The 16,972-nt window shown below is 43.3% G+C and overlaps 1 protein-coding gene across 2 annotated transcripts in view; it reads right to left on the reverse strand.

The window, feature by feature from the left end:
- The window catches only part of LOC119646569 (GTPase-activating protein skywalker), a 189,383-nt gene that overhangs the window by 116,774 nt on the left and 55,637 nt on the right, over positions 1-16,972 (reverse strand). For both annotated transcript variants that reach the window (XM_038047055.1, XM_038047056.1), the window contains exon 2: positions 6,962-7,421. In XM_038047055.1, the coding sequence (XP_037902983.1) occupies positions 6,962-7,094 (133 nt within the window). In that variant the 5' untranslated portion in view covers positions 7,095-7,421. The remainder of the gene's footprint in view (positions 1-6,961; positions 7,422-16,972) is intronic.

A 16,972-nucleotide genomic window follows, 5' to 3' on the forward strand; every position in this document is an offset into this window, starting at 1 on the left:
ATATTGGTACCAAAAATCGGATGCCTGATGCGTCCCCAGAAGGGGTATTCACATAGAAAATGTTCGGTGGATTCCGCTTCCTCATTACAGTATGGACATATATCATCTTGGGGAATTATGTCTAGCTATTATGGCCAGACAGCATGCCTACAATACTTCTGCAAGTCTTCCTGCTTTTCGACATATTTGTTTGGTTCTGACATGAAAAGTTTGGTGTGTTTAGCAGTATTAAAGCTATGCCACCTGCTATTATCGAAAGCTTGTTTCCACTTTTTAATAGCAGCATTAGCCAATGCTGACACCCCAATTTTAGGTTCCAGTCTCGGTATGGAGGAAATTGAACCCTCTTTTGCTAAAATATCCGAGGTATCATTTTCCTCCATACCACAATGAAGCAGAGTTAAATCGATTTCTACATTTCTGAACGATTTTGAAATTATCAAGTGATCAGGACTGCTCAACGCCCTCAATGCAGCTTGACTACAGGTACAGTTTGCAATACGCCTGCCTTTCAACCGCTCGTTAACCATATACCGTTGTCGCCCTTATGATCGCATAAACTTCAGCCTAAAAGGCGGCTATATATATGGTCCCAAGGGAAAAGTCCACTTCTGTTTTTCGATAGGTAAACTCCTGCTCCAGAATCTTGTTCTGTTTTTGAGCCATCATTATAGACGACTTCAATATATCCTGACACGAGTTCTTCTGGTTCGTCCCAATTTTCTCTTGTTTCAAGATAACTTCATATCTTCTACCACACATATGTATGGGGATCCGAGAATCAGAAGATATTGCGAAACCTGGATGCAGTTCTCCCAATAACTCTTTCAATGCTCCGTTCCCAGTGTCCATTGTTTCCCCATCGATCTAATCGAATTAGTCTATAAGCTGGTCTCATTGCAGTGTACTGAATAAACAAATCCAAAAGCTGCAAATTGACACACAGTCCTTTGCAGTGTGACCAAATTGCGGATGTACAAGTGAACATCAGCTTAATGATAGCAACTTATAGCCACATTACTACCTGAGGCCTAAGTCCATATGTCGAGGCACAACCCCTCATCTCTACCTCTACATGCTTGTTCCAAAGAAGCTTCTTGCCCAGAATAACCCCCAGAGATTTTACTTCTTCGGAACGTTGGAGGGTGTGCATGGCAAAGATTATTCATTATTTTCTCCTTTTTGTAAATAATTCCAGCGTGGTTAGTCCAGGCATAACTGTCAATTGAATCAACAGCGCATTGTGTATTTTTACACATTTTTCCGAACTATTGACCAACGGCTACGTCATTCGCATAAGCTTGAGAATGTATTGGCACATTTTGCAGTTCGCAGTCGATCAGCGTACTACACAAAAGCGACGATAGAATACCTCCTTGTGGGCAGCCTTTCGTCACTTCCATTGTTAGGTAGCAATCAACACTCACTTCAGCACATAACAATCTCTGTGTTAGCAAAGCATAGATCCACTTTTTAAAGTTTCATCGACACATGCTCTCTGGTGGCATTACAGAGCTTTTGGTAGGATGCACAGCCAAACGCCCCTTCAAATGTCCACGAATACCCCCAACGCGTACTCGTTTTTCAGGATTCCGTCGTCCATTTTTGATACAAAATAGTAAAGAGCAAGACTTTCTACGCTGAGTCGACTGGTATCCGACGTCAAATCACGATATAAATCCCACTCCCACAACACGACCTTAGTTATGACAGCCTTGTGTTCGAACCACTCAGCTATCCAGACACTAGATAGAGGAATAGTAGATGTTAAATCGAGGAACAATGTAGGCATTTTAGGTGCGCAATTTGAATGTGTACAGTCGACAGCAGGCGAGAAAAGATTTGATACCGGTCAAATGGAATAAAGGCACTTCTTGAATCTATCCTTATTTCTAGAAATTGGTTCTCTACTTTCTACTGAGCTTACTTAGCTTGTAGAATTACAAAGGTTAACATTTACACGCAGCACCAAATGGTATAATTACTCTTCGCAATACTGCATGTTTTGCAAATAGAATAGAAAAGATACTTTTTAACGCTACATCAAAAAACCAAGACCCAAGCGAATCTAATTGAAGTTTTTAGTAGGAAAACTTTGATTCGATCCTCGGCAAAATGCCTACAAAAAGGTATGATTATGGGGACGAGAATGCCACAAATTGTTGCCGCAGTGGTGAAAGTATTTGTTACGGTCCTTCTTTCTCGGGAAATGTTGATTTAGAAAAACATATACATAACATAAACAAGTCGGGAAACCGGAAGCTCCGCGCTTCAGGTATGAAAGGTTTTGTTTGCTTCTTCTGTGAGTATATTTGAGTGTAGAACTTTCCCATTTGTACGTAACCCGTTATGTATATGCATTTAGTATGTCTGACTACCCATTATAGTGTGATGTTGATATTTAGTTGCCATAAATTTACAGGTTAAAGTGAACGCTACTGTAACTTTGTTAGTAATAGTACGATTTTGATCAAACTTGGGGATAATGTGATTCATATTATATTTTATACTACTACCAACTTTTATAACTCTGGGATAAACTATGATAATATACCAGTATTAAATAAATTTGAACAGATATCGATATGGAGTGTATTTTGAGGCCTGGGCAGCTTCATGAATTTTTTCGGATTTTTGGGTTGGGTAGTTTCTGAGAGTGGGCCCGTTAGAGAAATCATCACTTTCCACCGCTCCCATTCGCCGCCTCTTTAACAAATCTCAAAACTAAGACGGCTTCGAAAAATACTAATTGAAGCCCACATGACTATATTCGGTGAAAAAAATGTTTACACCCCCCCCCCCCTAAATCTCAACATAGGAGGATACCACTCACTGCATGTCTTGGCGTTAACAGTTCCTACCTTTTCACCAAATTTTGTGTCAATCAGTATAGCTGTTCCTGAGAAAAGTGCGTGTGACAGACTGACAGACGGACAGACAGATATTGAAGCCATTTTAATAAGGGTTTGTTTTGCAAACAAAACCATCATACCAAACGACATGCGGACCACTCTTGTGGATTATTATGTATAACTGGGTACTGACCCTAGACCTTCCAACTGGTGTGGCCTCCATTGGTTTCGCAGATGATATTGGTGTGACGGTTGTTGCACGCCTTCTCAAAGAAGTCGAGCTTTATGCAAATGAAGCAGTCTAAGAGATTAAACCCTGGTTAGAGAATGCGGGTTTACAGCTCGCATAGCATAAGACGGAAGTAGTACTTAATACCAAGCGGAGAAAGTGCACTTCCATGAAGATCAAAGTTGGAACGCAAACAACTCATTCCAAGCCTGCACTTAAGTGCTTAGGTGTAATGATTGACCAGAGGTTAAATTTCAGATCGCATGTGGAGGGTGTAGCAATCAAGGCATATAACATCGGAGCGCTGGTTGCGAGAATCCTACCAAATATAGATGGCCCAAGGTCGAGTCGTCGACTCCTTATTTCGAAGGTGGTAAGTTCGATCCTACTGTATGCAGCCTTAGTATGGGCAGATGCACTGAAAAATATAGCAAATAAGAGAAAGGTTGGAGCTGCGTATCCCATAAGGGTACTCCGAACATGTTGCGCTTACAGAACAATATCCAATGAAGCAGTTTGTGTGAACGTACCTCACCGGAGAATCTCCTGCCCGTCGATGACAGTTCGCACGAACTGAAACTGTCGCGGAATGGCAAGAGAAGTGGCCCGAGTCAGACGGAAATGGATCGAGCGACCACACGGCGAAGTAGGTTCCGACCTAACTCAATTCTTGAGCGGACACGAAGGCTATCGAGCATATCTGTATCGATTTGGGCGTGATGATTCGCCATATTGCCCAAAGTGCCCAAATAATGCAGAGGACGCAGAATACGTCTTTTTTCATTGCCCCAGATTCGAAGCCCATAGGGCTAAATTAGAAGCTACTACCAGGGAGCACTTTACACCCCAAAATATAATGGAACTTATGGTGAAAGCAAAGGGGATATGGACCGAAGTCGAAAAAGTGATTGCAGCCATCGGAAAGAAGCTTAGGCAGGAAGAAGTCATCCGAAAGAATGAACGCGAGAGGAACACGAATATTAACATGAGCACAGAATAAATTCTGATCCAGCCCCGCGACGTAATACCAAATGGGAGTCCCGCAGGGAGAGTGGAAAGAGACGGAGGTCGTTTTAGTGGGTAAGAGTTCGACATAACCGTGTGACAGGAGCCTGCGGTAGCTTCTGAAGCTTTCCACCCTTCATCGAAAAAAACAGACAGACAGACAGACATTGAATCCATTTAAATAAGGCTTTGTTTTGCAAAAAAGATCTAGATATCATACAGGGAATTAATTGCAACTTTTATCAGATTTTTCGGTGAGGTAGTTTCTGAGAATGGAATGGATGGATTCAGACCCTAATAACATACAATAAGAAGTAAACCTTATGGAATATAAAACGTACCCTTCTGCTTGCTGCTTGACTAAGTGGCTCTAGATTTGGAGGAAGAGGCAAGCAGGTCCGGTTTTACGTTGAATCACAACAAAAGCAATGTTCTCAGCCCAATAAGTCATTCCACTCTTCCTATCTGTATTAATATGGAGAACATTGGAGGGATCGATCAATTTGTCTACATCAGTAACGTTGTTTCTGCTAATAGCGGCACCGAACTCGATGTAACCCCAAGCATCAATAGCGTTTTTGATTATAATCTGGAAACGCAAATACCTCAACACTAAAATAATTTTATTATTGTTTCACATCACTTTTCACTCTGATTTGCGATATGGGCGCAGCACTTGGAAAGTCTGCGGGTCCAGCACCAGTAAATGTAGTGATTAGAAGGCGGTTCTTTAACACACTCCTGGGGATGCTATGCAATAGAATTCACAACACCAGAGACGTCGATAGGTGGGAGTCACCATGAAAACGTTTAGCGCAGAGCAGGAGAATATATTGGGTTAGGGAAAAAGAAATGTATTTGTGATAGAAATTTGACGCTTCATTTAACATACTTAGAATTATCCGATCTAAGTCAAATATGCTCCGTTTTGTTCGCAAACGTGTTGCCATTTAGAAGACAACTTCATTATCCCCCCTTTATAAATCCCCCTCCTTATTTGCAAGAAACTCAGCCAGTTTTCGCAAGCCTCTTTTGAGGCCAACTTAGTAGCACCAAGAGCATTTTGCATGGACCGGAAGAGATGGTAATCACTTGGTGCCAGGTCCAGACTATACGTTGGGTGCGATAGGACATCCCATCCGAGCTCCCGTAGCTTCTGACGGGTCATCAAAGATTTGTGAGGCCGAGCGTTGTCCTGGTGGAATACAACATCATTCCTATTGACCAATTCTGGGCGTTTCTGGTCAATTAATAATAATAATAATAATCGTTGGTGCAACAATCCATGTTGGATCAGGGCCTTGAAGTGTGTTAGAGCACTTCATTCAAGACCGTAACGGTACACTAAGAGGCAATGTGGTCAGCATTGCGCTCACCCGAGATTATTACCCTGATTTGACTCAGGTACTCATTCACAGCTGAGTCGACTGGTATCCGACGTCAAATCACGATACAAATTCCACTGCCACCAGTGAGATTTGAACCGCGACCTTCCGTACGACAGCCTTGCGCTCTAACCACTCAGCTATCCGGACACTTTCTGGTCAATTGCCTGCTTCAAACGATCGAGTTGCTCACAGTAGAATTAAGTGTCTGGCCACAGTTGAGCAGCTCATAGTGGATGATTTACTTCCAATCCCACCAAACACACAGCAAAACTTTCCTGGCTGTCAATCCGGGTTTGGCAATGGTTTGGCCCGGCTCGCCGCGCTTCGACAACGATCTTTTTTGCTTGAGGTTGTCGTACGTGATCCACATTTTATCACCAGTCACCAGCTTCAAAAATGGGTCGAATTCGTTCCGTTTCAGCAGTACATCGCAGGCGTTGTTTTTTTTCCGTCAGCTCGTGTGGCACCCAAACATCCAGCTTTTTTTGGAATCCCATCTTCTGCAAATGGTTCCAAACGGTTTTATGGTCCTTACCCAGTTTCTGGCCAATGAAGCGGATGCTCACATGATGGTCTACTTGGATGATTTCGACGATTTTGTCTGTTACTACGATGATTTGCCTACCAGTACGGGGTGTATCTTCGACATCCACTGTACCAGAACGAAATCGATCGAACCAACGTTGTACTGTGCGAATCATTACAGTATCGGGCCCATAAACTTCACAAATTCTCAGGTAGTAAAAACGTAAAATATGACGAATTTCTTGCTTGATGGACTGCATCTTTGACGCGCTATAACTTGAGATTGAAACGTACGATCACAACACTGTCAAAGAGACAGTTGTAGCACAGATTGGCGTCTTTAAATCGCCGTATAGTATCACAAGATATGTTTAAGTGTCGCCATCTATTGAGAAAATACGACATTTCCTCTTCCCCAACCCTATAAAAGCTTTTTGGGAAGAGTTGGAGGGTGTTAAAATATATTTCAGCACACCATCAGTGATGGGATGTAGGCGCGGATGCCATTAAGAGGATAAAAGGATATATAAGTTACAGCAATCAAACAATAGTAGAACCAGAAACATGGAATGCTTCCGAACAATTTCTAGTCATTATCAAAACGATGATTTCATAGTAATTCGTAAACATCCTGAGTGCGTGGTAAGCATTTAGAGAACGGCTTAACTATAAAAGCCAATTTACAAAAACCACGCACTAAAGAGTCATTCAACTAATTAACTTCCATGCAGAGCTGTTGAGCTGTCTATCAATTAATATTTCCTTTACTGTCTCTAATAAAATTTCGGCTCTTTGAATGTTCTAGGTTGTCTTCAAATTAACGATAAATTACAATTCACCTCAATCCATGGCAATTAAATAGATATTATACGCCTATGGTTGCCGTAGTCGTCAGATATAAACGATATCATAATGTGCAGCTTAATTCATCGTAAAATCAGAACCCACTGAAACTGACTTACCTGGCGGAGTTACTGGTACAGTAGTGATCTGGGAAGTGTCCACATGTGGTGCAAAGGCTTCGTACAAATCGATTTCTTCTTCAATTGCACCAAATTTCTCGGCATTTGTCGACGTTGTTCCGGTGATTGGCATTTTGTCCACGTTATATTCAACTTTGTGTCAATTGTTTTATATTTCAGTCAATGAAACCAATTTTCCTTTCGTTCGAATGAATTGCAACTGCCAAATACGATTTAACGTTTACAACACAAACATATTTATTGGTTATTTCGTATTCCAACTTTACTTTAAAATGACTAGAGTGAGATAAGATGCAAAGAATTGTGCATTCTTCATTTTATTTTATGTGAGAATGACGTGAAATGCATTCAAGTGAACTTGTGGCTGCGAAAATATCGGCAATATTCGCGTTATAAAATCCGGCAAACTGTATAATATGAGAGCACATCATTTTTGCACCTGAAAAGGAAAGAAAACACAAAAGTTAGAAAGTCGTTTGGGGTTTCATCCAGGGTGGGGCAAAGCAAATGCAAGTAGCGATGCTAGTCCAAATCCAGATATCGTAACTTCAATCAAGAAACGCATTTAAAAAAATGAAATGTTTTGCTGCAGGCATGGCTTTGAACACACTTTGATAAGCCAATTCGCCAATTGAAAGGAAGGAAGAATTTGAAGTTTCGGAAAATGTACTTCAATCGCAATGAGAGCCGCTGTTCATATGACTTTTCTCTTTAAATTGAATTCACTTAAGCTGCGTTTCATATTAAACTAATTTTGCTCACAACTACTCTTAGCGTATGAAATTGTTAATGCTCGCGAGCCCATTCTCGCCTGATGTTTTCAAAGCGAATTGACATCACGTGGGAGGCAAACTCGTACCTTTCATACTATGCAAGTCCGAATTAACGAATTCATGCTACTTCGGGGGATAAAAACAGCTATTTCGTCAGAGCAATATGCAGAGGGCACTTAAGTCTTATTTATCTCTAAAATATTCCATAACTGCTGATGGAGTTGAATGCAAAATCTATCAGAGTCATGATATGGGTTAAAACAACGAAATGAAAGGGCTCTGATTAGGAATTAGCTATTGCAAATTGAATTTACACAATGGAATGGAGTACAAATACTTGGAAAATATTCGAGCTTCAAAGAATTTTTACTTTTTTAATATGTGAATATATTATAATTACAATGGCTCTAGGTTTTTAGACTGTAAAGAATAATTCAAAAATACAATTCATCTCGCCACATAAGCTTTCGCCTACTGTCACATGATATAATGTTTTGCAAAAAGACCAGATTCGGGTCCAATGCGGCATCAATACAAAAAGTATGGTGACATCAAGCAACCTTCATCGGCGGAAACAACACCACAAACATAGTAAAATTGATTGGCGCACTCTATGTTCCGGTCGCTAATGCAGATAGGAAGGGTGCGACGACCAGTCAGACTGATAACCTTGGTGCTAAATTCAGGCCCATTTCGCTTAGGTGAGAGAGCAAAAAGATGTCGTAACCGCAGTCAAGGGGTTGGGGAAAGTTGCTATGGTCCACAGGGGTTCCCTCCGTATGAAGATCGTCATTGAAAACCTTGCCGGACTCCACTTTTGGCTTCAAATTACTCAAAAATTTTACCTCGATGCACGTGACATTCTGATGACAGCTGTTAGTTCCTTCAGAATGTTCCTCCTGTGTAAAACATTTCAGATACAGTGCTTGCTTTTATGATGAGGCGGAAATGTGAGCTTCGGGCACTGTTCCAAATTTATCCAAAGGGTGTTAATATGGTCAGTGCAGGAGCATCCACAGCTGAAACTAACCTGTTCTCCGCAAACTAAGCTCTCAAGGTGCTTTTTGGTGTGTTCCAAAACAATTTCAGGGTATTATGTTTGACACAATAGGAGCACACAAATCCCCCTTCAAATTTAATACTCAAAACGGATACCTTCTTTCGGAATCTTGCCTCGAACCAATGAGCCGGAAGGAATAAAAATTTATTGATTAGTGACTTACAAACCTGGCCAAAGGGTAGTATAGGTCCCAGGGCGAAACATGAATTGGTAGTACGTGGTGACCGCTAGGAGCTCTTTCTTAACGAAAAGCTACAGACGGAGAGAAGGATGAAGGCGAGTCTCCCGCCCCTAAAAACGGGACAAACTGTACCAACTGGTCCTCCAGGTTCGAGGTTGGATAGAGCCGACAACCCTACACGCAAAACAACTCTTTACGAAGCCACAACAGGAGTCTCGGACTGGGCGGATTATACAACGAAGAACCCGGCAACGAGAAAGGAATAATGATCTGCGTATTTTCTCATGGAACGTGCGCTCCCTGCACAGAAATGAAGCTGCTGAGCAGCTAGTCGATACCCTGTCCCAATATAGGGCTGATGTAACAGCATTATAGGAGATGCGTTGGACAGGGACCGGTTTCCTGGAGAACAGTCACTACACCATCCAGTACACCATGTGCTCGGAGTAGGTTTCTTAGTCAGCCAAAAAATTAAACCTGCTTTTATCAGCTTTGAAAACATAAGCGAACGGCTACGCACTCTGCGCTTACGAGGCAAGTTTAGAAATATAAGCCTCGTTAACGTTCACACCCCTACAGAGGAGACTGCAGAGTCGGAGAAGTCGGCATGGTGCTCCGAGCTCGAATAACAACACCACCCAGAATCCCCTCTGACAATCAGGTGAGAGTTAACACTGAAGCCATCCGCAACACAGCCCTCGGCGACACCTATAAGAGGGAAATTGATGACGCAATAACCGCAGTCAACAAAGGACCTGGAGATGAAGCATCAACAAACGATCTTCACAACCACCTGAAGAACGTTATCATTGATACGGCCACAAATATACTTGACCCCAACCGCAAAAAAGCCGGAACGGCTGGTTTGACGATGAATGTAAGCTAGCAACGGAACGAAAGAGTACTGCATACCGACTAATGTTGCATTCTCAAAGAACGCGGGCACGCGCAGAGACTTATCACGAACTCCGTCGAGCAGAGAAACGACTTCACACACGGAAAAAGGAAGCCTGGGGGAACCAATAGGTCTGTGAACTCGAAAAGTACAGGGAGCAACCGCATCATACGCAAGTTTTACCAACAAGTCAGCAGGATGAAGCCATATACACTTCGATGCTCATCCTGCCGAGACAAAGAGGGAAATCTGATTTCCGACAGAATGGGTATTTTGGAGCGATGGGTTGAGTACTTTGATGAGCTACTGAACAACCAGAACATCGGTGAGTTGGAGGTCCCGTCAACTGAAGACGATGGACAAATACTGTCACCACCAAGTATAGGAGAAACAGTCCGTGCAATTCATCTGCTTAAAAATCATAAGTCGCCAGGAGCCGATGGAATTACAGTCGAATTGGGTAAATCTGGAGGCGACCAATTACACTAAGTGGTTCATCAACTTGTGCTCAAGGTGTGGGACAGCGAATCAATGCCTGACGATTGGCAACGAGACATTATCTGTCTCATACATAAAAAGGGAGATATCATACAGTGCAGCATTTATAGAGGTATCACGTTGCTGAGTACCTATAAGATATTCTCCGCTATCTTGCTAGGCCGGATAACCCCATACGCCCAGAACATCATTGGCCCATACCAAAGATGTTTCACTCCAGGCAAATCAACAACAGATCAGATTTTCTCTCTGTGGCAATCGATGGAAAAATTGTTGGAATATGGACATTATTTGCACTATCTTTTCATGGACTTTAAAGCTGCCTATGATAGCATAGCCAGGGTTAAACTGTACACGGCCATGAGAGAATTTGGTATCCCGACGAAATTGATAACACTGACTAAGCTAACCCTGACCAATGTGCGAGACCAGATAAAAGCCTCAACAACGGTCTACGACAAGGGGATGCACTATCATGCGTTCTCTTTAAGCTAGCCCTCGAGAAAGTGATCCGTGATGCTGAGGTAAATGCAAGAGGTACGATCCTCCACCCAACTACTGGCCTATGCTGACGATATCGACATCGTGGGAAGAACCACTCGAGACGTACAAACTGCCTTCATCCAGATCGAGCAGGCAGCGCGAGATCTTGGGCTGCATATCAATGAAGGCAAGACAAAGTATATGGTGGCAACGTCAGCACCAAAGACCAACCAATCAACAACATCAAACCACACTGGTCAAACGGGAAGAATAAAGATAGAAGAATATAACATTGAAACCGTTGATAATTTCCCCTATCTAGGGTCGAAAATCACAACCGATAAAGCTACGATGATGCAATTCGCGCAAGGTTGTTGGCTGCCAACAGAGCCTATTTCAGTTTACAAAAACTGTTCCGCTCGAAATGTCTCACCATAGGGTCAAAGCTTTTACTGGACAAGACAATGATCTTGCCAGTCCTCATTTAATCCTCGAAGCTTTGGGTTCTTAGCAAGAAGAATTGCGAACTCTTGGCCGCGTTCGAGAGCCTGCATGAGGATGGACGATTCCGTAGTCTACATAACGACGAAATCTATGAGCGATACCATGACCATCAGGTTGTGAATAAAATACGGTTACGGTGGGCGGGTCACTTAATCTGTATGGATGAGGATGATATCACCCGAAAAGTCTATAAGGGCAATATATATTGTAGGAATAGAAGACGAGGCAGACCCTGCCTGAGATGGAGGGATGGCGTAGGTCAGGACGAGCGAATAGTTCTGATCTTCTAGCTGCGTCCTAGATAGTGGCCTCGAGAAAGCTTCTCGGTGAAGAGCGAACTGCTAATGTCCCATACACCTCGGGGCACACTGGGAGTCCTCATAGCCGTCGATAACTCTTTGTCGAGATCTATGGGCTGATGTGAGGCTAGCTTTGTGTGCACTTTCGGGATCCTGATCAGGTAGTGTGCCTTGAATAGATCGCGAATGAAGAAAGAGTTGCGTTTGTGACCGAAAATGCGTCGCTCCCCACATCGCACAGCGAAACATTCAGCAAAGGCTTAAATATCCGACGAGACACCGAGACAACTGGCTGTGCGAAAACTGCAATTGTCATGCATTGCTGATGTTTCGAAAAGAGGCACAAAGGAAATCGCTAAAATTGGGCAGATCGAATATAAGCCGATTGCGAGCGCAGCCGACTACCTTTACGCAAGGCGAAGAGGAAGGGCTTATCAGGAGTTATGATGCGCATGGGGTACGCAAAGTTCCTCCAGAAAAACGTCAGCAAAGTCATGAAACACGGGCTTATGGAGCTGAAGGAACTCCTGGATGACATTCCCTTCTACAAGCGGCTATGGAGAGCAACAGAAGACGCACGAAAAGCAGAAGCAACCGTGCCCCCTCCCCCCTTTGCCTTTGATTTCTAGTCTAGAATCTACATGCTCTCTGGGAATCCGAGATCTTCACTGCCTCACAAAAAATTTCAAAGTAGAAGATGTCATCAAGCGTGAATGGCAGAAAACAACCAATGCTCGGATTGGTAACACCTCTGTGAATTCTGGAAGTTGCCGAGCAATACGCCAGCAAACTTCTTAACGAAGAAAAAAGCATAACTGGTTGGGTAGTATTTAAGATACATATTAGGGCTGCTTCATCGAATGCTGCCGGAGATCTGACAGGAGGCAGCATGGCGGAAATAAAAGCTGAGGACTAAAGTAAGGACCCAGCTTTATGGTACCCAAATTTATCAGGTAGTACCGGGCTTTCGATGCCGGTTCGACGCTCTGGCGAACGCTGTATTGGACGCGGAGGGGCGGATCCTGATTAGGGGTAACTTCAATGCCAAGTCACTTGAATGGGACATGAGAATACGGTTCGTAGTTTTTAACACTGAATCCACTCGATTTGTCGCAGTTCTTGGAGCAAGTCAAGCCGTGCTGGGGGACACTCCGGGGTGGTTGCACTGAAGCTGACACTGTTGTAAATCCAGTTTGCAATCTGACGATAGTCCGCGGAACTTCTATGTCCAGAGGGCATTAAGACGTGGCAACCCTTTTATATATTGTTGGACGGTTGATCTCCGAAAGGAGGCAAGTAGCACAGTGACAAAGTAGCCAAAAGGAGACTCTGCAACACGATAAATCGAAGCAAAGCCAGCTGGTGACTGGATCTAGTCGACAAGATAAATAAGATTCGGTTATAAATTGGTAACCCGAAAAATTGGTGTTCTGCAGTAATTTAACTTAATGCCAAGTATTTGGACCGTATTGTACGCGAATTATTCCCTGAACGACCCGAATGACAGCAGCGGAAACGCGTCGAGAATTGCTCACTTTTCTCTATAAAAGAGTTGGAAGAGGTAGTCTCTCTATGAAAAAGAAGATGGTGACAGAACTGGCACGCTTGTCTGAAATAGCGGATTATTTCCGAGCTGAGGCACTCAGCCGCTGAACGCGACGAATTGTGCTCATCGTAACGGTTGATGTCAGAAATGTCTAATTCCGCAAGATGGAATGCACACTAGACAATTCATTCCACATAACGGGTCATCTTCAGCAGTTATTGAGGGATTATCTAAGAAACCGTTCCACGAGACGTTAGAGAGTCAAAGGAGGATGAAGATCACGTCGGGGGTTACGCAGGGATCCATCCTGCGAACATGAAGAACTATAGCTACTCACGACAAGGAAAACGTTATGTAAACATTTGAGTGATGCCACAGGATGTATGAAAAGGAGCCTACGTAAGACAACTTGGAGGTGAAATATCCATGATGATACGAGAGAAGCAGCTTAGAAGAACGATAAAAAGAAGAACGGAAAAATTTTCTAAACTCCCTAAATTTCTGAAGAAATATATGTTTTCATCATACTGCTCGCAATGGTTCGGTTAAGGGTAGAACTTTTATCCACAATGTTTAGCAATCTAACAGACTTCTCAGGACTACTTTATAACGCTTTTAGATCGTATTACATCAGGTGGAGTTGGAGTACTTCAACCGTCAATGCTCTCAAGGTACCCTGTCTCGCAGTAGGATTAATTCGCTCAGCCTCTGTAGTTTTAATAGATCTGCCCACCAACCCATTCTGAAATCTTAAGAAAGTAGGATTTGTACCAAAGAGTGGGCAAAACAGAAATAGTTGATATAACCCTAAAGAAGAGCATTCACCTAAGTGAAATACCTGGAGAAATATTTGCGTTAGTTAGTTAGTTTAGTTAAATGGGGGGAGCCGCAGCTCCGAGCACTCAGGCCTTTTATTAGGCCCATTGTACTATCCCCGTAAGTTGCCTATTCAATGGCTTCCCGCCTACGGTGTTCGCAGGCTTTAGCGAATCTGAGAACATTCTCAAGAGGCAGAGAGTGTGCAGATTCTTCATTGAAGAAAACCTTGCCAAGGTGTCTTCGTCTGATATCTGAGGATGCCGGGCAGCTGCATAAAAAGTGCAGGGCAGTTTCCTCCTCCTCCTCACATTGGCTGCACACAGCCGAAACCACTACCCCAATCTTTTCCATATGGTAGTTTAAGGGGCAGTGTCCCGTCAAAAGCCCTACTAGGGTTTTCATGTCCCACTTCTTAAGGGACAACAAAAATGCCGCTCTAGTGGCCCTAGGCTCCTTCACAAGGATTTTCGCTTGCCGGCAAGAGTCCAAATTTCTCCACTCGGTTGCGTGAATCCTTGCAATTTCACCTTTCAGAGTAGACTTGACAGTAGATGGTCGGATTCCAAGAGCTGGTTCTGGGCCCACCATTGTGGATCCAGACCCTCGGCGAGCCAGTCTATCAGCCCCCTCATTACCGGCGATGTTAGAGTGCCCCGGCACCCACATTAGGAATGTTTCGTTCAGTCGGCCAAGTTTCAGCAGCACCTGATGACAACTCCACACCAACTGGCTTGATATGTTGTTGCCATCCAGTGCCGATAATGCCGCCCGACTGTCGGAACAGATTCGAATGGTGCGACCCCTCCATTTTTGTCGCAGACATTCTTCTGCTGCCAATGAAATGGCATATATCTCCGCCTGGAATATGGTCATCATTTTTCCGAGGGGTCGGGCCAGTTCTATAGTCGGATTCTCCGAGAACACGCCTGCACCCGATCCATCCTCCGTGACTGACCCGTCGGTGAAGATTATTAGGTCTGTAATCTGAAAAGACTCATGGCCACTTGTCGACCATTCTTCTCTTTCGGTGATTACGACAGTGTATGTCTTTTCAAAGACGAATCTGGAAACCATATGATCGGTCGGCATCAGGGCTACCGGATGTTTTTCAAGGAATTTCCATATAGACGCATGCCCGTTGGATTGGCCGCCTTTCCACGCCCCAATGGTATCGAGCCTATATGCGTCGTTGGCTGCTTTCCGTTTCACCTCCAAGTGGATGGGGGGTAAATTTATTTTTACCCCCTAATATTTGCGTTACTCCTGTAGTCGCTCTAAGACTGCCTTAATAAGGAACTCCAGGCATCCCGGTTTTGCGCCGAGGTCCACCGATATTGATATCCATAAAACTGCCTGGCGTCCTGGCCTACACCACCGCTCCATCTTAGGCAGGATCTGCCTCGTCTTCTTTTTCTACCATAGACGTTGCCCTTATATACTTTTCGGGTGGGATCATACGGATTTAGTGACCCGCCCAATGCAACCTATTGGCCTGGATTTTATCTACAACCGGTCGGTCATAGTATCGCTCATAGATTTCGTCGTTATGTAGGCTACGGAATCGTCCATCCTCGTGTAGGGGGCCTAAAAATCTTCGGAGGATTCTTCTCTCAAACGCGACCAAGAGTTCGCAGTTTTTCTTGCTAAGAACCCAAGTCTCAGAGGAATATATGAGGACTGTACAGTAAGAGCGTTTTGAGCGGAATAGTTTTTGTAAACTGAAGTAGGCTCTGTTGGCTGACAACAACCGTGCGCGGATGTCATCATCATAGCTGTCATCGGTTGTGATTTTCGACCCTAGATAGGAGAAATTATCAACGGTCACAAAGTTTTATTCTCCTATCCTTCTTCCTGTTTGACCAGTGCGGTTTGATGTTGTTGGTTGATCCGTCTTCGGTGCTGACGTTGCCACCATACATTTTGTCTTGCCTTCATTGATGTGCAGCCCAAGATCTCGCGCTAATCGTCGCCTGCTCGATCTGGATGAAGGCAGTTTGTACGTCTCGGGTCGTTCTTCCCACGATGTCGATATCGTCAGCATAGGCCAGTAGTTGGGTGGAATTAAAGAGGATCGTACTCCTCGCATTTACCTCAGCATCAAGGATCACTTTCTCCAGGGCCAGGCTAAAGAGGACGCATGATAGGGCATCCCTTTGTCGTAGACCGTTGTTGATGTCGAATGGTCTTGAGAGTGATCCTGCTGGTTTTATCTGGCCTTGGACATTGGTTAGGGCCAGCCTAGTCACCAATTCTTGAGCGCAAAACGCACCTTCTAGGAAGTGGAAATAGGGGATAGGTCACACATTTAGAGAAGGTGAAAATTATATTTCTGGTGTGGACGTGGTCGACGTACGGAGAGTTTGTAACCATACCCATATATATGGATTTCAAATACATTTGAATTCGAAAAATTCCAAGTTTTACAATCTTAGATGGTAAGAAATGAATCATCGAAGCATTATATCAAAATGTTTCTATAGGTACGTCTCGATAATTTTCCAGATTAAAATTTTTTATATTTACAAGAAGCCATAGAATCTGCCTATGAAATAGGATACTTCTTAAGATTGCATGATATTATCGGTCTATACATTTTCGACGTTTTTCTTGGCTTTCTTTAGTAACGGAGGATCTCTAATGTATTTCATTAAAACATTTTTGATATACTAAGCTACATCATTCGCCTGCAATACGATAATAAAATTAACAAACTCAATTAAAATTAAATTTAGCAATTACTCACACGCAATTGAGAGTCTAGCGCTATCGCTTAAGATATGCTATCAAATTCTACTGGACAATCTGGAATAAATATTAATTTGAAGAAATCGTATCTGCAGCAGACGAAAATTAAATAGTCAAAAGACTCCACGAGAGAGCAACTACTCAGGTCGAAGGTAGAATTCTACTTTCCATGCAGCCAACTTGCGCA

The sequence above is a fragment of the Hermetia illucens genome, chromosome 1 (assembly GCF_905115235.1).
Source record: "Hermetia illucens chromosome 1, iHerIll2.2.curated.20191125, whole genome shotgun sequence".
Taxonomy (NCBI): Eukaryota; Metazoa; Arthropoda; class Insecta; order Diptera; family Stratiomyidae; genus Hermetia; species Hermetia illucens.